The sequence below is a fragment of the Euprymna scolopes genome, chromosome 26 (assembly GCF_053919585.1).
Source record: "Euprymna scolopes isolate OS-2025 chromosome 26, ASM5391958v1, whole genome shotgun sequence".
NCBI classification, from domain to species: Eukaryota; Metazoa; Mollusca; class Cephalopoda; order Sepiida; family Sepiolidae; genus Euprymna; species Euprymna scolopes.
This window is the reverse complement of record NC_136507.1, coordinates 69,391,250-69,408,784: the sequence shown is the minus strand read 5'-3', so window position 1 is coordinate 69,408,784 and position 17,535 is coordinate 69,391,250. Positions and strand designations below refer to the sequence as shown.

At 31.1% G+C, this 17,535-nt stretch overlaps 1 protein-coding gene across 3 annotated transcripts in view; it reads left to right on the top strand.

Annotated features, from left to right (window-relative positions):
- The window catches only part of LOC145248143 (hyccin-like), a 710,814-nt gene that overhangs the window by 68,784 nt on the left and 624,495 nt on the right, over positions 1 to 17,535 (top strand). For all 3 annotated transcript variants that reach the window (XM_080109963.1, XM_080109964.1, XM_080109962.1), the window contains exon 3: positions 2,870 to 2,974. In XM_080109963.1, coding sequence (XP_079966089.1) covers positions 2,870 to 2,974 — 105 coding nt within the window. The remainder of the gene's footprint in view (positions 1 to 2,869; positions 2,975 to 17,535) is intronic.

The following is a 17,535-nucleotide window of genomic DNA, read 5'->3' as shown; positions in this document are numbered from 1 at the left end:
CAGTGACTTTTTGGACAGCCTGTATGTCAGCAAGTTGAAATGCAAATTTTCCTGTTAGTTTTACACATTCACAAATTTATATCGAAGTCGTTTGATTTTAAAACTTTCTTATCTATTTGTCAGGTTAGCTAGAACGCTAAATGAGGTAATGCGGCTGCAGCACTAAATGTGTTGGTTTCAATTCTAACTGGTGGCACCCAAGTCATTTTTTTTTTTTTAATTTTGAAATCCGTACTATATATATATATATATTCAATAGAGAATTTGCTCTGTAATAATGAATACAAAATTTGCATGAATTAAAATATATTTAAGCATATTTTACGACCGGCAAGGTCACCCCCCCCCCCTGCTAGTCTATTGATAAAATAGCATCTAGTAATTCAAATTAGATTTGGTTATTTGAGATTACACTATGCACAAAAATATGTGATCTAAATTTTCTGAGGCCAGAAATTCAGGACTGCTCAAATAAATCAGTGCCAACAAATAAAATAAATGTCGTCAGTGGCAGTGACAGAATTCTATTGATGCTGTCTTATTTGATTTGATTTCTTCAGTTAATAAATTTGTACATGAGGCTCCATTATCTCTTCCCCCAAAACATGAGATTCTTCCTTGCAAACACGGAAAAATTTTGCAATAAACAAAATCAAATCAAATAAAAATTAAAAAAAAAAAATGCCAAAGAAATTATTTTGGAATTTAGAGTTTTGCATATCAGCATTGCGTCCCCAGTTTTGGTTCCAAATGGTTCTTACTGGATAGCTTTTTAAAATAATAAAGGGCATGTGCAATGAAATCAAAATGTCTAAAACACGACAAATGTCACAGGTCCACGATTTCTAAGAAACTAAAAAAATAGCTTGAAAAACTTGCTGGTAAAAAAAAAAAATGCTTTTTCAGTATAATGGGATTGCAAATAAATGTATTCCAAATAAAAATAATATTAGGTACTTATGTTCCTATTGACTTTGTCTCCCCGCCCCCCGAGCGCAGAGTCAGACACCTAAGTCGTTTTTTAATGTGAAGAAAAGAACAAAAGTAAAAATTGCCTCAGTCATGAAGGATCTCTCCTACACTAACCGAGAACAAAAAAATGAAGTGTAGCATCAGAACAGATACTACACTTTGATCTTGGCCCGAATTATGTACTTATGTTTTATGTCCAGATTAATACAGCTTTTAAAAAAATTATGAAAAATGATGTAGTAGAAAATATAGATTTATTTTTCACAAAGAAATCATAGATACTACCGGTACGACGTTTTCTATTTTAAAATGATAGATTTTAATTGAAAGCAAGGGAGATCATTCAGGTTGTCATACTGAATTGGTCATAAATAACTGTTCCACATTAAATCTTATTAAAGTATAATTCAATAATTTTTATTTTTGCTTGTAATTATTTTTTTTTTTTGTAATTTTTAAAATTTATGCTAATTCTGATATGAAGCGTAAGTTTTTGAGGTGCGATTGGACCTAGTAATTCACTCTTGTTTGTCCATTCATTTGTTTGCACTTTTCTCAATAACCATGCCTTTGATTTTTAAAAAAAATTGCACAAACATTAGTCATGGTGTAAGTAAATTTTTTGCTAGAACGGATTATCTGGGATAAATTTGGTTGCCTCCCTAAAAGGCGTTATAGGGGTAAAAATGCCCCCAAATCGTTCGTTTGTTCGCACTTTTCTCAATAACCACGCCTTGGAGTTTTTTGAAATTTTGCACAAACATTAGTCATGATGAAAGTAAATTTTTTATTTGTGGAGGGGAACCCTGCATGCTCGACTTGTTTTGCATGAACTGCATTTGTTTGAAATCCTGTTATACTGCAGAAGCACCAAATAAATAAACTTTGCCTTTAATGCTAAATCTGGATAGTAACAAGTAACACCTCATCCAACCCCACCCGTCCAAAATGGAAAAAAAAAAAAAAAAAAATAACAAAACCTAAGATTTAACTACAACCAGAAAATGGTAACATGTTCAAACACTATCTGATTGAATGGCACTGCCTCAGTAGGTTATATTCATACAAGTCGATGATACGTCCTCAACACAGTCTGACAGAATCTTGACCAATTTTAAGTAGGGAATGATCTTCCATATGTCGGGGTGAGGGTGTGGTTTTGGGTAGTTCTAGGAGGTCCACCCTCCCAGGTTGCTGCCTCCTGCCTTTTGGATAGTTTGTTGTTTACTGCCTGAAGCGTCCCTACTGGGGAATGCCGACGGGGCTCCCAGCCAATTTTTAAATGGCCAGACTGCTCCTCCTTTTGGGGCGCTGGCATAATTTTTCCCACATTTCTGACCTTGTGTCACACTTTCCTGTGGTGGGATGGAAATAAATTCTTACGTGCAATCCCCCACACTTTAAAGTTTAAAATATTTTTTTCCTAATTTTTATTTTTAACCCCACGTTTATCTGAGTGTACACCCCGCTCCCCATAAAAAAAAGAGAAAGTAAAATCGCATTTTTATTTTTTGGTGAACTAGCTTAGGGTCTTCATCTACAATAATAACCCCGGCATACTTTTTTTTGTTGTTTGTTTTTAGGTTACGATGTGAAATACAATGTTTTTTTCACCCCCTGGCTACGGTATTTGTGCCGCCTTATGGTGTTATTTACACTGTTATTTGATTATATACATGTGTATTATATACTGTAGTGTATTTTGTTACTAATTTTTAATATGTGCTGTATAAAACTTATCCTAGATCCTGCCATACGGCGATTTAACATAACGATCCCAACACGGAACTGATTAATGCCGTATCCCGGGGTTCTACCGTATCTTTGGGTTAATTGTATAAATTTGTGAGTCGTTCAGCTACAAATTCAAATATAGTTCTCTCTGTTCATTTTTCAGGCATTGTCGGATTCAGAGGTGCACACTTACGCAAACACTTTGCGACACAACGATGAGCTGGTGACATCTCTGTATGAGGTGCTCGAACAACGACCAGGTGTTGAGGTAAGATCGATTTGAAATATCCGGTGATCTCCCTTTGATTGTCATTTCTCGTTCTTTTTATTCTCTGATTACCTCCCTTTACATTGGCAGCTTGCCACTTGTTATTCTGTCGTCTTTCATGTAATTCAAGTAGTTTGGTCGATTTAGCTGAGTCTGGGACCGCATCTAGAATAATAAAACAGTTATTGAGTACCGTTAGGAAGGGAATTTTGTTCTTATCCAGAATTCAACCTAATTAAAAAAAATAAATAAATAAAAGAGAGAGATAAATACAGAAAATCTTTATGATGTACGTACCCGTCATGGAACAAAAATGTCATATTCCAAAAATTACATAAATTGATTAAGTAATTTTTTTTTTTTTGATATAGAAAATAATTTTTTTTACTACTTTTAGCGATTGATAGTATATCGTAGCTATTATAAGGCTGATTTTAAAATTTCAATAGTTCAAATTGTCTCCCTTTATTAAATATGGCGGATCAAGACAGACCATTCTTACTTCATAAATTTGATTTTTTTTTTAGTTAAAAAAAAACAACAACAACAACAACAACAAATTACTTGATCAATACGTGGTTTTTGCAATATGATATTTTCGTTCTGTGACGAGTATGTACATTATAAAGATTTTTCTATTTTTATTTATTTATTAATTAGGTTGAATTCTGGACTTGCACCAAGAATTTTCTGCAGAATAATATCATAGGATCCTAATTCTATGAATGATGAAACACGTTTTGAAGGAAAATGTCAGGAGACGAAAAAGATATTTCGGTTTGCAGTTCCAGACAGATCATCAATAACTCCAGTTCCTTTAATTCAGAAATATATACTTTGAGGAACGACAGTAATTTCCGACCAGTGGTCAGTCTACAATAACACTGATTAGTTGCCAAATAGGTAAATTCACGAATGTACAAACCATTCTGTAAATCCAAATTACTGGAGCCGACACTCAGAACGTAGTGGGTCTATAATAAAATTTCAGCATAGCATTTGTTCACAGTTGCTCGATTTTTATCATTTTTCTTTTTTTTTAATTTATTTTTGTGGCGACAAAATGATAGCAGCAGGAACTTGTGATGTATTTTATCCTCTTTAATAATTTTCTTTTCAAATTATTCTTTCTCTCCGATAAATTATTTTTTAAAAATATTCTAATAAATTACTTTTGGCAAATAAATTATTTGGTACTTGTGCAGAATACTGACCACGTTATTGTTGGCATCTTATTTTTTTTTACATAGTAGTCACCACTTATCAAGGCCCTGGGATCACTCGAGGATAAGGTTTATTGAGTGTGCAGTAATCAATGGGGCATTATCGCAGTAGTTGTTATTAATGGAAATTTGGCAGATTGGATTAATTAAAGGGGCGGTTCATTAAGAACTTGTTTATGTTGGACTTGAAGACAACCAAGTTGTAGTTAGAACTGCACACCTGTTTCCCAGCTAAAAGAAGCATTGTTCGTGGACCAGCAGGAAATGTAAACTGCCAAGAAGATTCTTTTGTTTTATATTTCTTTTAACGGAAATGTTAGCATATAGTTCAAAAATTAAAGAAGTCACCGTATGTTACTTTCAACAACAAAAAATATTTGTGTTACAAAGAAAATCTGAAGCATTAATGGAAAATGTTTTAGAAACTTTAAGAAAATTTATACTTATGCAGTTTACAAACCGTGCAAAATAACATTATTTAGAAAACCATTTTTTACAGGTGTTGGGGTGAGCTTGTTAACTATTCTGTACTTTCACCTAACAATTTAATAAACACAAGATACCGTAAAAATTACATTTAACTAAAAATCCTTTCTAAATACAAATTTATTGAATTTTCTGCAAGATTTTTATCACGTCTGTCAATTGTCGGGTGCTGCGATTTTATTAGCTAAGCATTTCAGCATCTTTTGGCAGTTTTTGTAACCTGTCATAATATGCTGATGAAACGGCGGTTTTAGCACAGTCCATATTGCTATTTTAAACAATCATTATAGTCTTTTAATCTGAACCTAATTCTAACTGACAGCTACTCAGACTTAGGGTTAGTAGTAAAAAATTTTGTTAACTGCTTTAAAATGCTAGAATGGCCCTGAAATAGGGGATCATATTATGTTTAATTTTTAAAATTGATTACCCAGTCTAAATTTTAAGATAATAAAAAATAATTGTCTAAAAATGTAGAATTTCAATTTCTTTTTATTATTATTGTAATGGGGAGGGCACGATCCATCGAAGTCTGTTAATGTACAAATGTTACAAAAGAAAGCATTTTGGTCTTAAGGCAAAGAAAATAACGTAACACCATAGGAAAAGGTTATACAAAAAAACAAAGTTAACCGAAACGAAACAAAGTTCAAAGGTACTGAACCATATCTTGAATTCCTAAAAAAAAAAAAAAAAAAATTGTTTTTGATAAATTTTTTAGTACATAAAGTGAAAGTTCACTTTTCTATAGTGGTAAGGGATTACGCTTTTTTACCATGGAGTATTGATTTCAAATCTCGCTAGATCAGTCACTCTGATGAGTCGGAGACGACGAAATACGTGTCAGTTGATAATTATATTTTAAAAATAATACATATGCCGCTCCCCTTTGGGGTACCAAAATTGATCAACGGGAAAATCATTCCCAACTCGCATTTAGGTAAAAATGCACATTCATATATATAATTGAATTCATTCAAAAATTATCGCAAAACAAAAACAATATCCACATAAAAAAAATGCTATGCATTAAGTCGTGCGAGATAGCCTAGTGGTAAGAGGCTACGCTTCTTACCATGGCGGTCCCTATTTCGAATCTCGTTAGATTCAGCCACTCTGATGAGTCGTAGATGACGAAACATGTGTCAGTGGATAATTATATTTAAAAAATAATATATGTGCGTAAATCGTCATATAACAACTAGATCACTCTGACTGACGTTAAAAGCATTTAAAAAGAAAAAACGTTTAATTTCAACTGTATCTCTCGTGGTTGTTGGTAGCCGAATTGTTCAGGTCCTAGCTAATGAAGCCAGACATGACTTCTGTTGCCAGGGTTCGAATCTCTCGACTGGCGTTAATCGTGACACTCTGCACTGATGATTCTCGAAAGGATGAAGCATTAGTGTCTGTAGGTATTTAATTATTATAGTAAATAATTATGTCAACCCATTTAAGAAAGTTGTTTCTTATCGTTGAGCACTTTCAGTTGTAATAAGTCGATCAACTTAGCTCATATGCGTAGATCGTCATATAATGACTAGATCACTCTGACTGACGTTAAAAGCATTTAAAAAGAGTAAATGTTCAACTGTATCTCTCGTGATTGTAAATTATAGTGTATATATATATAATTAACTACTCTCATTGCACCCATATTATATAATGTGCATATTATTTTGTTTATAATTCAACCAGAAGTAAAAGTTAAAAAACTGCGCGGTTGTAAAATATAGTAAATAATTATATATATATATATATATATATATATATATATATATATATATATAAATAAGAGCAAGTAATTAATAAAACGTTAAAAAAACACTTTGAAAAAGAGTTAAAAACATATTTAATTTGAAAAGGAAACACTAAATAAGTGGGTAGTCCTTAATCCGCAGAGTTTCAAAGAAATACTTTCCTTCTCATCAGAGGGTAGGATTTAGCAAAATGTGGGATCGGATTTTGCTTGCAAAAGTATTTGATGAAACTACAAGTAAGTCACAGATCTTACCTGATAACAAAAAGTGAAGCAGAGGGAATAGGGGGAAGAAAAAAGTGATTTCACGTGAATGGATAGTCTGGTAAAGGGTAAAGTATCCAATGACGGTAAAATCCAAAATTGTAGAATCCAAGAAAGTTGGTTAAATTTCCATTTGCACAAGTAAAATCCAAGGGAATTGCGTAATTGGAAGATGGTCCAAAATAATTCAAAAGGCCGAAATCCGTGGAATAATTCACAAATATGTACAAGGAAAAAGGAATGAATTCCAATAATATTAATAAAAGAAAGATAAGATGTGCATAAAAAAATGGGAGAAATTTCAAACTTGACTGCTGAGGCAAGACTAAATTAAGAAAAATGAGTGAAGAAGAAAAAAAAATTGAATGTTGATTGAATTAATTTTAAAATAGAAAAACCAATGTCAAAATGACCCAGACAAGATGTCGTTAAAAGGCGCTAAAATTTAGAGCAAAAAAGAGGTCAACTGAAATGTACAAGTTATTAATTAAGAATTAAATTATCAGCAACAGTTATTAAAAGACACCAAATGAAATGAGAAGAAAAATGAAATAAATATGTACACATGTATATACATACATACATACATATGAATACATACAATTACACATATACATATATATACACACAACAAACACCCCCCACACGCATACATATAAGTAAATAGATGAATAAATAAATAAATAAAGAGTTAGAAAAAAAATTTTTAATTTTACTTTTATTTCATATATATATATATATATATATATTTTCTTTTTGTTTCCTTTTACTTCAATAGAAGTTCTAAGAAATCAAGGGGCCCCTTCCTGGGGGCCAACACTTGATCTTTACATGAGATACATAGATATTCATATATTTCATTAAGGTTCTCTTTTACCTCTCAAACATTGAGTTTAAAAAGATGTTAAGGATATTAAATTTCCTCTCCCCAATTAATCATTTTAATGTTATATTAAATCTTTCTTGTAATCTCTTGGTCTTACTGCATTCCATAACAAGAATTCATCTAGTCTGGTTGAGTATCCAGCTTAATGTTGTTACTATAGGCAACATCACTTAAAGAAGGTGCATCATTTCTCGTATAAGCCACTGTGTGTTAGCTATACTCAAGATCTCTTATTTGAGCAGCGAATACTGTGTTATTTTGTATATTTAGTCAGGGGTTACTTATATGTAAAAGTATCATCATGCCAGATTGTCCTGACAAGCTCCCCTGTAGAGAGAAACCTTAGACACTTGAGGACAGTGTCTTGTAGGCATTCAGGTTCTCTCCAGTAGATGCATTTTTGTGTGTCAAGAAAGTAAATATGCACATCAAACAATCAAAATAAAAACTAATAGTTTATCATGAAAATAAGAATTGAATTTTAATTGTAAATTATAAACAATATCCAATCAGCAAATATGAGAAACAGAAGAAAGCCTAGATATTATAAAGATAAAATTACCTTCATCCGTTTTGCATGCTGGCATGAATTGGACAGCTTTCAGAAATTGATTTTCAAACTAACCTATCTCTGGCTAGGTCTTTATTTATCCCTCTTTCTTTCAAGTTCATTCTTATCACTTTGTTTTACTTGGTTTTACCCTCTGAACTGAACTTGCTACCTCAACTGTTCTACATCTAGTAACCGAAGAACTGTCATCCATTCTTTCAATGTGGCCTTACTATCAAAGTCTGCACGCATCTCTCTTATACTGCCCGGATTTAATCTTTCTCTGAGGTCAACAGATCGAAGCCTGCCTTTAAGACTCTTATGATTCTCATATCATGCAACACATATCCTCAACTCTCACTGGCCAGGTTTCCCTTCCATACATCATCACACTGTATACTCTTCTTTTGGTCAACAGTAATCGCAGAAATTCCATGAACTTACTCTAGAACTTAGAGAATTGATATGATAATATATATCATTTATATATATTATTATATAATATTATATATTATTATAGAATTGATATAATATATATAAAAAGAAAAAGGGAAAATAGAAGGCAAGAGAAGAGGGTTGGTGGGAAGAAAGTGTCATTTCAAATTAAATGACATGTCAAGGTTTTGGAAAAATGAGGTCATAGCGAAAAGTCGATGAAGGCAAGATCCCATATCGACAATATTGATTCTCTTATGAAAGTGTTACGGCAACTAGCTTCTCAAACAACACATGGAAAAATGCCACAGTAATTACACAACTGTAAAAATGCAACAGTAACGACACAACTGTAACAATGCCACAGTAATGACACAATTGGGGGGGGGACCCCAAAAACAATTAATTATACTTGAAGCACCCCAGAATAAACAACACCCAAAAAGACACATTTTGGTCTGAAATCAGTTTTTTTAAACTTTTACTTCTGGTTGAATCATAAGCAAAATAATATGCACATTTATAATTTGGGTGAAATGGGAGTAGTTAATTATATATATATATATATATATATATATAAAGTGTCTGTCTGTGTGTGTCTATTTCCGTATGCAAGTACTGTGTCTACAGACTCGAAATTTGATATACAGGGTACTGAGATTTGAGAAAATCTTTGGGATCGGTTTTCAGCCAGAAATTTGGTGATTAAGGGGGTCAAAGTTCAACGATTTGATCTTTGAGAACTCTACCAAACTCCTCCGATAATTTTGAGTCTAAACACTTGAAATTTTAGATATAGGTTCCTTGGACATGGATCTAACTTAATAACTTGATTTGAGCCCAAAACAAATGTTAAGGGGTCATAATAGGGGTCAAAGTTTAAAAAAAATTGAACTGCGGTCTCTACCAAATTACTCAGACAATTTCTGGTCTAAACATTTGAAATTTGACATAAAGGGTATTCAGAGATAGGGCAAGGTTTTTAATCGCTTTGGGTTACCAATATATAAATGTATGTTTGCATGTCTGCCTAAAACTTTTGACAGAGGCGATGGATTTTACCAAGATCAGTATCGTTTTAAAGTCCGACCATTCAGACGACAAATACCGAAAAATTGACTGAAAACATTAATATCTTCACCTTCAACTAGAAACTTTTCTACAGGACGGGGGTCGCTTTTTTCGCCGATATTTTTGAAAGGCATCCTCTCGATAGTCTAGCCTTAATTTTAAAAAAATGTCACTTCCGGTTTGGCGATGGTCATAGCAGCATAGATGGCAGTTTTTTCCCCCGTTCTTTTCCTCCTTCGTGGTACGGGTTCGAGCCTGCCTTCCTACTACCACTTTTTTTTTTTTTTTTTTTTTTGCTCAACAGACACATCCAAACACCCGGCCAACGCCAGGCTGAAATGCTAGTATATCTATAAAAGTGAAATTGTTTGTGTGTGTGTACATTTCCCTACCAAGCTACTCTGTCAATTTTCGATGCACAGACTCGAGATAAGAGGCATTAAGATTTGGGAAAATCTTTTTAATTGGTTTTCGGCCAGAAATTTGGCTGTCAAGGAGTCAAATTTCAACGATTTGACTTTTAAAAACTCTATCAAACTCCTCGGCCAATTTTTGGTTTTAACAGTTGAAATTTAGATGTATTTTGGACATGGGTCAAACTTTTTCATTTGATTTGAGCCCAAAACAATAAGTTCTAAGGGGTTAAAATTGGGGTCAAAGTTTTAAAAAATTTGACCTCTGCGGTCTCTACCAAATTACTCAGCCAATTTTTGGTCTAAACATTTGAAATTTTACATAAAGTGTATTCAGACATAGAGCAAACTTTTTAATCGGTTTTTGGCCGAAAATTAGGCTGCCAAGGGGTCAAAGTTCAAACGATTTGACCTTTGCAGTCTCCAGCAAACTATTCAGCCAATTTTGGGTCTAAACATTTGAAATTTTACATAAAAGACATTCAGACATGCAGCAAACTTTTTAATCCGTTTTGGGCGAAAATTTAGCTGCCAAGAGGTCAAAGTTTACAGAGTTGACCTTTGCACATTCTACTCAACTCCTCCGACAATTTTGCGTTTAAACACTTGAAATTTTAGATGTAGGTTACCTTGACATGACTCTAACTTTTTAATATATATATATATTCATATGCACATAAAGTTATAAACAATACATAGGGCCCAAGCATAGCCGGGTTAGAATCGCTAGTATATATATATATATATATATATATATATATATATATATATATATATATATATATATATATATTTGTTTCTGAGCATAATAGTTACTTATGCGGTATAAAGAACTATGCTATCGTCGGAATCGTCCGAGCAATTTACAGAAAATGCCAAAAGTTGCCAACATGCTGATCGGCTTATTCCTAATATTAAAGTCATAAAGAAAACATTTGTTTGCTATCATTGATTTTAATTTGCTATCATTGATTTTTAAAAACCTAAATATTTATCTTGATATGAACAAAAACATTCATTAAAGGTCATTAAATTTTTTAAATCATCTGTTGTTTGCTATCAGTTATTTGTTATTCCAAAAATATAAAAATCGTCAAACTTACCTTACAATGAATTTTTTTTTCTTGATTTAAAATTTTTCATTTTCTAAAAGTTTTGTAAACATTGTCCAATAATTATCCAAGAATATTGCTTATATTTTTCAATTAATTTTTCACTGAATTAGCTTTATACTGATGGAAATAATATAATTCGCATTGAAAAAAATGGCTAGTGTTTTTGCAAAAAAAAAAAAAAAAAAAATATCATGAAACTTTCCTTTGGCATCTTTTAACGTTTTCCATAAACCGTCCGGACGATTCTGACAATAACACGGTTGTTATACTGTACAGGTATTGTATAATAAAATAAAACTAAAAAAAATACATAGTTTTATTGACAAAACGTTTCAGACTAAACAAATAAATAAGTAAAAAAACAAAAAAACAAACATTACATACATGGTATCTCCATTTACTTGTCTCCTCATGAAGACAAAATTAGACACAAGGTCGATCTTTAATGTGGGGTAAAATCCAACTTCTCAAACAAGTGGCACTCTGGGCTGGGACAAAAATTAAAATTGTCTCAGCTTAGAAGGATTTCTTCATTGATAGAAAACAAAAAAGATGAAACCGAGTATCAGAACAGATACTATACTTTGTTCCCAGTTAAATTGTTTTGTTTTCAGAAACGAGAATAGTCCTGGGTATGATTTTAAAAGACATCCAACAGTGAGACCCCATTTGGGGACTATGGAAATGTGAAGTTGCCCCATAGTTACCATTGCTCTCAGGTCCACTTTGGCCTGAAGTGGTAATACCTGTTACGGCATCTGGTGCTACCAGATCAGGCAGCTTGAAAATGCTGGCTTCCTGGCTTAAAATGCACCAAACATTGATGTTATTGTTTTTGTCTTTTCCCTTTGCAAAACTTAATCATGTTCTGTAAAGTCAAAAACAAAAATAACACTTATCTTCTACAAAACAACCAAACCAAACACTATAAATAAATATTTGAAGATATAAAGAACTTGAAGCAAAAAAACTTTTACAAGTCGGATTCTCAAACGTACTCAATTCTTTTTATGTCAACACTGATTAAAAGTCTAATTTGCTTTTCTGATCAACATTTGCCATTTTGGTTCTTTGGGTTTGTGGATGTACTTTCGTGTGCTGTCACTGCACAGACCGTGATCGTCTGCTTGTTGTGTTTATCTCTGTCACTCTTGTGACAAAAGGATTCTTCTCCAATCCTCCAACAAAACCACAACTCCAATTTAAAACAAGTAACAATTGTTTATTTTGACGTTTCAATGATAAATATGGGAAATGTTTTGAAACGGGCATTCTTTGTGTTCAGTAAAAATTGTATTGGAATATTAAAAATAAAATTTAAACAAATACTATTAAAATATTTTTTAAATATTAAAAATAAAAATGAAATAAATACTGTTAAGATATTTTTAAATATTAGAAATAAAATCGAAATAAATACTATTAAAATAATTTTTTAATATTAAAAATAAAATTTAAACAAATACTATTAAAATATTTTTAAATATTAAAAATAAAATTGAAATAAATACTGGTTAAAATATTTTTTAGATATTAAAAATAAAAATGAAATAAATACTGTTAAGATTTTTTTTATATATTAGAAATAAAATCGAAATAAATACTATTAAAATAATTTTTAAATATTAAAAATAAAATTTAAACAAGTGCTGTTGAACTATTTTTTAAATATTAAAAATAAAATTTAAACAAGTACTGTTGAACTATTTTTTTAAATATTAAAAATAAAATCGAAATAAATACATTCTTCTGAAATTTCATCATATTATTATTTCCGGCATTGTTGATACAAGAGTTTTGCCCGTTTATTACAAAACTGCAAGATGTTATTTATATACTTTACGGATGTAGCCGAAGTGAAATTCAAAATCAAAATAAATACTGTTAAAATATTTTTTAAATATTAATTAAAATATTAGTAGTTTTTTGGTTTATTCTACCAATCTGTATATATCAAATTTTGTTTTGAAAACTTAAATTTTGTCTGGAGAAGGTCTTGAAAAACCCTAGAAAATGGACATTAAAATTTGTATGAACCCTGGGTTTGAATCTAAAGGGTGTTAGCTTCGTGTGCCACAGTTTCCTTCCAACGGACAAATGTTAATTTTGGCTGCTTATGTTTTGTCTCTCCATACCATTACCACAGTAATACAAATAGGCTTGAAGTTGCACTCTCTCTCTCTCTCTCTCTCTCTCTCTCTCTCTCTCTTCTTCTTCTTCTCTATCATAAAACAAACTCTAAGTGTAATCAACGTTTATGAATAAAAAATAGCCAAGTTCGTATTTCATTTGCAAAAATGATGAGCAGAAAAATGATCTTAATTTTACTGTCAACCATAAGAGATGGAAACAAACTCAGTCTGCACAACGGACAAATTCTTGATCTTCTTGCCCCCCCCCCACCAACCTCATATGATTTTCCCTCCTTAGTAACAGTACAGAATAGTTTACAATATTACAACAAGAACTGGGATCCAATTTAATTTCTATTGCTTACCAAATTTTGGAGTACATTGTCATGGTAATGTTTATCCTAAAATATGCGAACTGGTGCCTACCAGAGCAGGCTGTCTGAAAATACTGGCTTCCTGACTTAAAATACACCAAAATTGATGCTATTGTTTCTTTCTTTTCCCTTTGCAAAACTCAATCATGTTATGCAAAGTCGAAAACGAAAATAACAATTTTTTTTACAAAACAATGAAACTAAACACCATGAATAAATATTTGAAGATATGAAGAACTTGAAACATAAAAACCGTCCTTTTATCAAAATTACTAGATTCAGCATTAAATAACCCCCAAAAAGGTTGATATGCCATAAAACAAAACAAGCAAAACCTTAAATATGAGATATTTAGAACCAAAAATCATTGTAATAATTTTTTTTAAATATTATAAAAATGTTCTGATTTTTTTAAAAATATTAAACCAATAACAAACAAATATTTTATGATTTTTTTTAAATATTACACCAATGATTTTTTTAAATATTACACCAATGATTTTTTAAAAATATTACACCAATTATTTTTTTTAAATATTACACCAATTATTTTTTTAAATATTACACCAATTATTTTTTTAAATATTACACCAATTATTTTTTAAAATATTAAACCAATGATTCTTTTTAAATATTAAACCAATGATTTTTTTTAAATATTAAACCAATTATTTTTTTTTTAAATATTACACCAATGATTTTGTTAAAATATTAAACCAATGATTTTTTTTAAATATTAAACCAATGATTTTTTTAAATATTAAACCAATGATTTTTTTAAATATTAAACCAATTATTTTTTTTTAAATATTAAACCAATTATTTTTTTTTAAATATTAAACCAATTATTTTTTTTTAAATATTACACCAATGATTTTTCTTTTAAATATTAAACCAATGATTTTTTTTTAAATATTAAACCAATGATTTTTTTTAAATATTAAACCAATGACTTTTTTTTAAATATTAAACCAATTATTTTTTTTTTAAATATTGCACCAATGATTTTCTTTTTAAATATTAAACCAATGAGTTTTTTTTAAAATATTAAACCAATGATTTTTTTTTTAAATATTAAACCAATGATTTTTTTTAAATATTAAACCAATGATTTTTTTTAAATATTAAACCAATGATTTTTTTTAAATATTAAACCAATGATTTTTTTTAAATATTAAACCAATGATTTTTTTTAAATATTAAACCAATGATTTTTTTTAAATATTAAACCAATGATTTTTTTTAAATATTGAACCAATGAGTTTTTTTTTAAATATTAAACCAATGATTCTTTTTTAAAATGTTAAACCAATGATAACAAATATTTTATGATTTTTTTTGTATTAAGGTTAAAGCATTTTTACACTTTTTGACATTTTCTGTAAATTGTCTGGACGATTCTGATGATAGCATGGTCCTTATTCAGCATAAGTATCTATCATGCTTAGAAATAAATATTTAACACTCGCAGGCTGCCCAGCATTGCCTGGTCATAAAATGCATTAAATTATGATATTTTAATTTATGCAGATTCTGTATTCATTATTATGGATTGAATTCTTTATTATACCCAATATATAGTAGTGATTGCAAAAGTTTAATTAAAAATATGACTTTAGTGCCATCAGCTCAAGCATTATTCGTTGCCACTTGAGCTAAGTCCATACACATAAAAGCTTAAAAAATAATGTTAAATATATAAATCTACATTTTCGCATGAGTAGAAGTAACATGTTTTGTTGACTTATGCCTGCCAAATTAATTTTTTTTTCAATTTTTACCATTTAGCAGCTATTTTTACCTGCTAAAAACCAAACTGAATTTATTCCATAGGTTCGAACCCCCTATATATCAAGTTGTTTTTAATTTGCTTAATTACATTTGTTTTTGTAATTATTTGGACTCCGATTCTCATCTTGGTTTTTATATTTATTGAATTTAGTAGTACGTACTCAAATGTATAACCAATTGAGCTACAAACAAATAAACCAAGGAGTACACGAGAAAGCCGGTTTATATTAAGGTTGGAATGTTTCATTATGCTCATGGACAAGTCCATTCTCCAACTTATGATTGGCTGTTAGTTGATGAGTATATAATCCATATATATAAAAGCGAAAATGTATTTATGTATGTATGTTTGTATGTATGTATGTATGTATGTGTGTCCGCTATGGGTTCGAATCGTGGTGTGAGATGTCTTCTTTTTTTTTTTTTTTTTTTTTAAATATAAATATTGAACCAGTGTTATTTAAGCCATTTTTCACGTAACGTTCGTTTTTCTGTTTTTTTTTTTCTTCGCTTATTCTTAGGTTTTCATTGACACACCCGACCGACCACACACACCCAAAAACACCCGGATACCCACCGATTTTTTAAATTTTAATATCGAAACAGGCTTATTTAAGCCATTTTTCACATGTTTTTTTTTTTTCCAGAAGTTTTAACGTTTGTTTTTCTGTTTTCTTTTTTGTTTTTGTTTTTTCGATTTTTACATTTAACATCGTTCGTTTGCCTCACGTTAGTTTTGTTTGTTTTTTTTTTTCTATGTTTTGATTACCCACCGCCCGGGTAAATCCCCCCCCCTCCTCACCGCTTTATTTTTTAGATCTGTTTTCTTTTTTTACTTCGCTCATTCGTACATTTTCATTAACAACCACACACACCTACAAACACTCGGGCAATGCCAGGTACCCCTCCCCACTAGTCTATAATATAAATCTCACCTGTTTGTTTAAATGTATGTATGAATGTATGTATCTATGTCTTGCAAAAACTTTCAACAGAGGCAACGGATTTTCACAAGATTGGTATCATTTTGAAGCTCGACCCTTCTTCGGACGACAAATATTGAAAAATTGGCCCAAAAGATTAATTCCTTCACTCTTTACTGGGCACTTTTTTACATGAAGGGGTCACTTTTTTCGAAAGTCATCGCCTCTTTTCGGTTGTCTAATCTTAATTTAAACTTACGTCACTTCAGGTTTGGCGATGGGCGCAACGGTTAACGCGTCACTTTTTTTTTTTCACTTTCTTTTCCTCCTTCGCAGTACAGGTTCGAGCCTGCTTGCCTACTACCACTTTTTTTTTTTTTTTTTTTTTTTTTTTTTTGCTCAACCAACACCCTTACACACACCTCCACTTTTTATTTCGCCTTCGCGTCATGAGTTAAAGCCTGCCTGTCTACTACAACTTTTTTTTTTTTTTTTTTCAACACATACCTACAAACACTCGAGCAATGCCAAGTACCCAGGCTAGTCTCTTTTCTAAATAATGCTTCATTCAAGCAATATTTACATATAAACTATTGGAGCTCTTTCTGTTTGTAAGTGTCAGTTAAGTTCTGATTTCCTTGCTCCAACTCCCAATATACACCATAATCATATTGATAAGCGAAGTTAAGCAATGTTGAGCCTGGTTGAGCCAGATGGGTGACCATTTGGGAATACTAGGTACTGGTGCTGTATGTAGGAGGAGGTCAACACCTTCCTACAAGAACTGCAAAACCTTAACGTCATCATCTCCTCTGACAGGGATATACATGCGACTGGGGACCGCTTATGAATTTAATATTCCCTTAACGCTTCTTCCTTTGGAGGAAGCCGGTTCAACTCACCTAGGATGAATGTTGCTGGCTATACTCCAACTCCCAGTATATGAGTAGAATGGCTTTTGGGGAATAATTGGTTTCTTCTAGCCTGATTGATTGTGGGGGAATAACTTGGGCAATGCTCGGCTTGATTTTCTTGACAAATTGTATTTCAATTTAACTTCTTACAAAAGAAATAATTTATCCAGTTCGTAAGATTTTTAAAATGAAATCATTTTTCACTTATGACTCATAATTTAGCAA